This window comes from Pinus tabuliformis, chromosome 9 (genome assembly GCF_031772625.1).
Source record: "Pinus tabuliformis cultivar Carrire ecotype Pingquan chromosome 9, CPIR1, whole genome shotgun sequence".
NCBI classification, from domain to species: domain Eukaryota; kingdom Viridiplantae; phylum Streptophyta; class Pinopsida; order Pinales; family Pinaceae; genus Pinus; species Pinus tabuliformis.
Genome location: NC_142307.1, coordinates 549,748,267 through 549,757,189, shown reverse-complemented (window position 1 = coordinate 549,757,189; position 8,923 = coordinate 549,748,267). Strand labels below are relative to the sequence as shown.

Genomic DNA, 8,923 nt, shown 5'->3' with positions numbered 1-8,923 from the left:
TGCTACTAAATTCACAATGCCCTTCTTCATCCCTTTCCAAAAGAAGAGTGGTTTTGGGTTCACACTCATCTTCTTAACACTAGCGTGTGCCATGTATACTACGTGATGTGCTTCATTCAAGATTAGCTAGCGTATATCTTCATTCAGTGGTACATATATCCTTTCCCGAAATCGTAGTAGCCCATAATTATCAAGGGAGTATTCTTTGTATTTTGGGACCCTCATTTCATCCTCCCTCAAACTTTTGCTAACCTCCTGATACCAGGTGTCTTTAAATTGTAAATCAAGCAGTTTCTCCCTCAAATTTGTCTTTACTGAAAATATCCGAGGCCTCCTAGTTAAAGCATCAACCACCCTATTTATTGTTCCTTTTATGGAAGTGATATCAAAATCATATTCACTAATTAGCTCAGACCATCGTCTTTTCCTTGCATTTAAGTGGTCTTGAGTGAATATGTGTTGTAGCCCACAATAGCCAGTCTTAAGATCAAACTTCCTTCCTAGAAGGTAGTGTCTCCAAATCTTTAGTGCATAAACAGTTGCTGCCATTTCTAGATCATGGGTTGTGTATTTTTCTTCTTGGGTTCTAAGTTTCCTTGATGCATAAGCCATTACTCTTCCTTCTTGCATCAACACACAACCCAGCCCTTCCTTGGAGGCATCAGTGCAAACCAAAAATTCTTGTTCCATATCCTGCACCTTCAAACTTGGTGTTGTTGTTAATAACACTTTTAACCTTTGGAATGCATCTTCACATTTTTTTTAGTCCAAATAAATTTCTTGTTCCTTCTTTGGAACTCGGTAATGGGGTTTGCTATCTTTGAAAACCCTTCGACAAATCTACGCTAATACCCTGCCATGCCCATGAAACTTCATATTTCATGAACATTGGTTGTTGTTTGCCATTCCATGATGGCCTTGATCTTTATCGGGTCTACTGTGATACGATCCCTAGAGATAATGTGCCCAAGATAATGAATCTTGGTTTGGTAAGAGGAACACCTTGACAACTTCCCGTATAATTGTTTTTCTCTAAGACGTTGTAGAACTATCCTCAAGTGTTCATCATGCTCTTCTCTGGTCTTTGGGTAGATCAAAATTTCATCAATAAAGACTTGTATAAACTTGTCTAAGTAATCCCAAAATATTTTGTTCATCAAACTTGTGAAAACACCCGGGCCATTTGTCAGTCCAAAGGGTAAAACTACAAATTCATAATGCCCAAATCTTGTCTGAAAGGTTGTCTTTGGGATATCTTCTTCCTTGATTCTCAATTGATGATATCCCGACCTCAAATATATCTTTGAAAACACAGTTTCCCCCCTAATTTAATCAAACAAGTCATATATCCTTGGCAGAGGGTATTGATTTTTTTTTTTATCTGCACTTTGTTCAACTGGCGGTATTCAATGCACAGTCGTTAAGACCTATTCTTCTTATTAACGAAAACAATAGGTACAATGATGTATATTCCATATGAGGAATATAAATATTATCGACAATTGTCATGTCCCTTGCAGGAACTGAACTTGGGTGGGGAGGATAACCCCAATTGACAAGGCTAATCCTTACTCTTTTTTTTTTTTTTGCTCAAGTAATGAATTGGATGAAGTTGATATGTTTTTCTATCCTTAGTAGCATCTCCTTTCAAGCCAAAAAGAGGACTGAGATAGGGGTTCCCATTACCCCCCCTCCTTTCCATATGAAGCTTCTCAAAGAACCCCTCCCAAGAGTGAGGCATATGGGAACCTTCATTTTTGTATGTTCCATAGTATATCTTTCAAAGCTAGAGTTGTCCAAGCATCAATTAACTTCAATAAATTAGTAGCTCTCAAACTTGATGTTGAATAAAAACATAGATTAATGCATTCGAATATTTGCAAATTCACTTCTTGTAATTTAGTGAATACAACCGGAGTGAATCCTAAGAAATTTCACTCTCTAACCTTTTTTTTTTATGTCATGTTTCGAATCAACCTTGACACATTTTTTCTTTTAACATGTCTAAAAGAACAAAAATAAAATACTAAAAGGTTTATCGAAATTAATATTACAACTTGACAAAAGGGTTTGAAAAGTATTCAAAAATCATTATGTACAAAATTACAAGGCTAATCCTTACTTTTTTTTTTGCTCAAGTAATGAATTGCATGAAGCTGATATGTTTTTCTATCCTTAGTAGCATCTCCTTTCAAGCCAAAAAGAGGACTGAGATAGGGGTTCCCATCATCCCCCCCTCCTTTTCATATGATGCTTCTCAAAGAACCCCTCCCAAGAGTGAGGCATATGGGAACCTTCATTTTTGTATGTTCCATAGTATATCTTTCAAAGCTAGAGTTGTCCAAGCATCAATTAACTTCAATAAATTAGTAGCGCTCAAACTTGATGTTGAACAAAAATATAGATTATCACATTCGAATATTTGGAAATTCACTTCTTGTAATTCAGTGAATACAACCAGAGTGAATCCTAAGAAATTTCACTCTTTAACCTTTTTTTTTTTTATGTCATGTTTAGAATCAGCGTTCACACATTTTTTTTTAACATTTCTAAAAGAACAAAAATAAAATACTAAAAGGTTTATCGAAATTAACATTACAACGTGACAAAAGGGTTTGAAAAGTATTCAAAAATCATTGTGTACAAAATTTTGAATATTTACATGAACCTTGACTATAATTTTTCTTATATAACACAATTTTTTAGTATTATTTTTTTATATATCTCATGGGTGGTGAATAAAACAAATAAAGAGCAATAACTCACATTTTTTATGGAGTTAAAAGGAAATATAGGTAAAAAAAAACAAATATAAACAAAAATAAATCAAATCAAGGGAAATATAATGTCATCATGGATGAAGATTTTAGTTGTTCATATATCAAAAACAATTATACATTATAATGTGTGAGAGAGTTTATGTGGCAAAAAGAAACAACATTTGATAATGTTATTGTGTTATTTATAAATAAAACTATGACTTTGTTCGTTGAAAACCAAAAGAGGATCTATGTGGATATGCTTGTACTATGTATGTGGTGGCTATGATGGATCTATGCTACTGCACTGTAAAATGGTAAAATGGTTGTTGCAGTAAATATAAAATCCAATCATTCAATTCACAGTGGAGTGGAATGAGTTGTTTCTCCGAAACTTCATAGCAGAAGGTGCTGAAATCCCAAATTTGTGAGGGCGATTTTAGCTTTACAGTGAAATTCGGCTAGAAACGTTTGAGAAATTTTGCAGCAGAAGGAAAGGATACAGTTTGCAACTAAAATTATGTTGTAGGTGGAAATGGGAGAAGAAATTAAAGTATCATTTGAATGATTGGAGAAAGAGACGACAGAAGATTTAATAAATGTTCCAAATTTGATTCTGAAATTCCACTTTAAACTAATTTTGAACGTCTTTGAATCGATTTTTTTTTTTAAGACATCATTCGAATTTTAAAACCAGCCACCTTCAGGATGCTTAGTTTCTGCAAATTCCTTCCTAAAAAGCGATTAAAGATGTTTGCGTTTCGCTGGCTAATTTTAACAGGATGGCTTTTGCAGACAAGTTAATCTGCACTGAGCTAACTGTTGTCTCCACCCTTGCAAATGCTTGAAGTCCTGTAGATTAACAACAAAAGCACGTGTAGGCTGTTATTCACGAATCACTAAATTCCCTCTATAAGTAAATCAGTGCATCAACTTGTCCCGTGCCAACAAGACACTGTAACTAAGATGAAAAGTTTTTTTTTTCAGAAAGAAAAAGCGGAATTGTATTATAATGAGTCTGTATAACAACACCAGATGATACATTATATGCAGATTAATAAAACATAGGACATAAAACCAGAGGATGAGGACTTCTGAGCAAATTGCCGAAACTAGAAAATACACAGGTACAAAGATACCACCAGCACCAACTGGGAACAAAACTAGAGGAAGATATAGCCAATCAAAATCATACAGATGCCAGGAAAAAGCAAAAAGATGAAATAAATACAGATCAGAAGGACAAATAGAAAGAGATTAAAAACCCAGGATACAAAAATCCTGAATGATAAAGGACTCCTCGCCCTCTGAAACCTTCATGGACCATGAACCTGAACGAAGAAGAAGACCCTCCTTTGACAGGCAGTCCACTTGCTGGTTCTGAGCTCTGTAGATGTGTTGAATGGAACACCCTCTCATAAGTCCCCAAAAAAACATAATCCTATCCATCCAGACTGCAAGGTGAGGGCACCTAATGAAGCTTTTACCATTGACATGATCGCCCATAGATTTGGAGTCCCCGAAGATAGAGATGGCATGAATGTCAAAAAAGATACAGAAGGTGAGAAGGCCCGCAAGGGCCTTCACCTCTGCCAAGCTGTTTGTTCCCTGACATGCGTTCCAAGAAAGACTATATTGAAGGTTCTCGTCCATAATTATGACTGCCCCACAACCGCATGAGTTTTGTTGGGCAGTGCCATCAAAAAAGGCCCTTGGGTGCCTGAGAAGAGAATCTACCTACCCATTTCTGTTGACATCTTTCGATTTTTTGGAAACTTTTGGGGATCGAGTCATATATGAGAATTATGTGTTGTAAAATATCCTTGAGAGGCTCCTTTGCTTCTTTGAAAATTATATTGTTCCTCCACCTCCAGGCACACCATAGAACAATTATAATGATCGATCTCCATGATTCTCTTTGCCTACTCCACCAATCAAAAGCAGCCTGTGTAGAAGCATGAGAAACAAGAGGGAAACCAAATAGAATTGCCAACTCCTGCCATATTTGCTGAAAAGAATTGCATTGGAAGAACATGTGAAAATTGGTTTCCTCTGCTAATTCGCACATTAGGCACCTGCTCGGCCCATGCCACTTCCTTTTCTTCAAATTCTCCCAGGACAGGTTTTTATTATAAAACACCAGCCATGAAAAGTATATAAATTTGGGAGAGCATCTTAATCTCCAAAACGCTATTGGGAAAGTGGGAGAAGAGTGCAAAGACTTCAAACCAATCATATCTTCATAAATATCCTTTACACATCCCTGTATATTTGCGTTTGGCGGATTCCATACTAAAAAGTCCAGCGGCCTGGACCGAAGAAACCCACAACTTCTCAGAACGTTCCTGACTAAGTTCCATTGACTTAACATAGACTCCGGCAACCCAAGATCATCAGCCGATTTCCATATAGGGAGAGGACCTTGCCAACCTACAATCAACTTATCCCATGTGAAGAAGCCTTTACTATGGATGAAAAAAAGGATCCTTTCGGGAATTGATATGCTCTCGCGCCCGCTCATGATGGGATCTATTCCGATAAGGATTCTATTACCAGATTGAAAGCACCACTTCAGGTTCCTTAAGAAGTATTGCTCAATTTTACGGAAGCTGAGCCAGATGGCAGAGCCATACTTTGCACCAATCCTCCCTAAACGAAACCAATATTCCATGCCTTTTCCTTTCATGTATTTCATCTTAATGGTGTTGCTCCATGGCCCATCCCCGTAGATACCCCTCCACACGTCCTCAAATCCAATAAACCCAATCCACCTGTAATCTTCGGTCTAGAAATCTTTTCCAAAGTAGTGAGATGATATTTTCCTTGAGTTGAATTGCTGCCCCATATAAAATTTGCAGTGATCTTGTTCATTTTCTAAATGATGCTTGCCGGAAGGATGAAAATATGAGCCCAATATACAGCAAGTTGTGAAAGTACTGCTTGAGTTAGGACGATTCTTCCAGCCAGAGATAGACATTTATATTCCCAAGTGGATATCCTTTTATAGTATCTATCAATAAGCCATTTCCAATCATCTTTAGAGTACCCCTTTGCCTTTAGATGAAAACCCAGATATTTTACTCCATCCTTGATTGACCTTGTACCGACTCCAAACAAGGCGGAAATCCATTCCATTGTTTCCATATTGACGTCATTGTGGTAAAGAATGGATTTGGCCTTGTTTATTTGTAAGTCGGTGGCCCTTTGAAACCTATATAGAATTTCGTTTAGGCATATCCACGTAATCCTACATAGCATTGCAAATATAAGCACATCATCGACAAATAAATTGTGCGAAATGTAGTTGTTCTTGCATATCTTCACGAGTTTGCAAGTGTTCTCTGAAACAGCCTTATTGATATGAAGGCTCAGAGAGTTCATTGCTAGGATGAACAACAGCGGCGATAAAGGGCATCCTTGACGCAGCCCCCTTTTTGCTGGGAAAAAAGGGGAAGGGATCCCGTTAATAATGACAGCATAATTCACGTTCTCAATACATGCCATAATCCAATTTATGACATTTGATTTCAGACCAATCTTTGCTAATAAACACCTGATAAAACCCCAGTCTAAGCAGTCATAGGCTCTTTGCAAATCAATTTTCAAAATGGCTGCTTCAGATCGATTTGAGAGCATGGAGAATAGGCTTTCCTGTGCGTTGGCGACAGCATCCATTATGTTCCTTCCCTTTAAAAAAGCATGCTGGTCCTTACATAATGAGCTGGCTAATGTCGTTTTGATCCTTTCTGCTATGATTTTTGTAATAATTTTGAAAGATATGTTGCACAAAGATATCGGCCTGAAGTCTTTAAAGGTGTCTGCTTCCAATTTCTTTGGGATGAGAGCTATCTGTGTGGATGAAGTAATATGATGAATGCTGCGTGAGATTCTTGCTGCTTCAACCATCCTCAAAAGATCTAGTTTGATGATGTCAAAAAAGTGAATGAAGAATTCTATTGTTCAGCCGTCCGGGCCAGGGCATTTATCCTTCTTAAAGGCCTTCATAACTCCTAAAAGCTCCTCCTCTGTTATGGGCTGGAACAACTCTTCATTTTTTTCATCATTAAACATTTGGGGGACCAGATCAATACCCCATAGAATATCCTGAAAGCTGCTATTCTCCCTTCTTTTATATTGGTCTTTAAAATGTCTCACTGCCTCCTTTGAGATTTCTTGTTGAGAGAAGAGAAAACCTCCCTGACCATCACTAATTTTCCATATAGTGTTCCTCTCCCGCCTGGCATTTGCATACCTGTGAAAAAATTTGGTGTTCCTATCACCTTCCTTGAGCCAGATCGCCCTGCTCTTTAGCCTCCATGAGGCTTCCTCCTTCTTTAGAATATTTTGTTTATTCCTTTCAAGCTCATTTAGTCGGCACCTCATACTAAAAGGGAGAGAGTTGGCTTTCAAAAACTTAGAGATATCATCCATTTCCTTTTGTATTTCTTGAAGAGCCAATCTATCCGATTGTCTTTTTTTGTGTTGCCATACCTTTACCACTTTTCTCATTGAGGACATCTTATCTCTAAAAGTCATAAAAGGAGGAAGCGAGCTATTTGCAGATAATTCCTTCCAGGCTTTTGTTATTTCTTCGTTGAAAGCTGGGTCCTCTAAGCATGTTCTGTTGAATTTAAAGGGGTACCCATTCCTGAACCCCTTTTCCCTCCAGCTGAGAGAAATTGGCCTGTGGTCGGAAATGAAAGCATTTTCAATGGACGAGAAAGGCATGCCCATTTTATCGATAATGCTGACATGAACTATAAACCGGTCTATCCTTTTTGCAATGTAGGCCTCTTCTATTCTTCCATTATCCCACGTAGGCAACATTTTGGATGGAGCAACATCTACAAGATTCCTGTGGAGGAATTCATACTTAATTCGATTTGAGAGCGGATCTGTCTTCCTGCACTTCCCCCATCTTTCTTCCAAACTTAGAGTAATATTTAGATCACCTGCAATCATTAATGAATCAATGTCAAGGATTTCTGAATCAAAAAATTTATCCCAGAAGTGAGACCTGTTCTTATAAGGGGCATAGATATTCAATATATTGATGGGACAGGAATATCCTCTAATAACCACTGAGATGAGAATTCCTGCAAAGCATTTATAGGCTTTAGCTTTGATCCAAGAAGGATCCCACATAACCGCCAAACCTCCCGAAAGTCCCTTGGCTTCCGAGGCTGCCATGTGCCACGAGGGAAACATTTTCCTGAAATAGGAAATGGACTCTTGTTTGTTGTGCATAGTTTCTTGTACTAGAATGATTTTTGGCTTGGCTGAGAAGAAAAGATCTTTGAGCGCCAAAAATTTGAGATCTGCTCCCAGACCTCGGATATTCATTGATATGATGAAAGTCATTTGGGGGGAGTTCCAGCCGCACTTGCTCTAAGAGGCTGATTCTCAGACATGTCAAAGATGGGAACGTCCACAAGGGACAGATTCCTTATTCCACAGTCCGCATCTTTTGTCCTCCCCCGATAATGTCTACTTCCTCCATTGTTCTTCTTCCTAACAGTTATATTTTTTGCAGAGTTTGGGCTAATGAGCGGGGGCGACGGTTTCCGAGGCTTATGGATGGTCAAGGGCTCCATCTCGAGAGATTTCTTGCTCAGAAGAAAATCTAAGTCACTGTCATACAAGTTTGTTGGAGATGAGATCGGGGAGTTTAAAGGGGTGGCAGATACCATCGGCTCTTTGCCTTTTATGGAGGGGAGATGGATTTTATTGGGAGTAGGCGATGAAGATGAAATAAGGATGGTTTGTGATCCCACTTTAAAATTCTTTGGTTTGGAGATCGGAGGGGGAGGAGGAATTGCTTTTCCATCCTTAGGTTCCAGGGGGGGCTGGCAGATATAAGATTGTAACTCTTTATCGGCGCTAAAATCAGTTATAGTCAATGTATCCGGCTTGGATGTTTCCAGCTTGGAGCCAATGCACAAAGAGCGATCTTGAGAGAAATACTGAGGAGATAGATTGGTTCCGATTTCCAGATTCTTGAAATCCTGAGCAACCTCCAGATCTGTCGGAGTCCAACTGGCTGTAGGAGATAACTTCTCTTTTACAGAGGACAGTGGGGAGGCCGCCCGGAACTTATCATGATACACCCTTCTTTTTAAAATCGGGCGCTGAGGGCAATTTTTTATAAGATGTCCAGTCTTGTG

At 38.4% G+C, this 8,923-nt stretch overlaps 1 protein-coding gene across 1 annotated transcript; it reads right to left on the bottom strand.

The window, feature by feature from the left end:
• Positions 1 to 6,719: 6,719 nt before the first annotated feature.
• Positions 6,720 to 7,949, bottom strand: LOC149149691 (uncharacterized). The gene has a single exon (XM_089442556.1). The coding sequence runs from the start codon at positions 7,947 to 7,949 to the stop codon at positions 6,720 to 6,722; it is 1,230 nt and encodes a 409-aa protein (XP_089298682.1).
• Between the last annotated feature and the right edge of the window lie 974 nt (positions 7,950 to 8,923).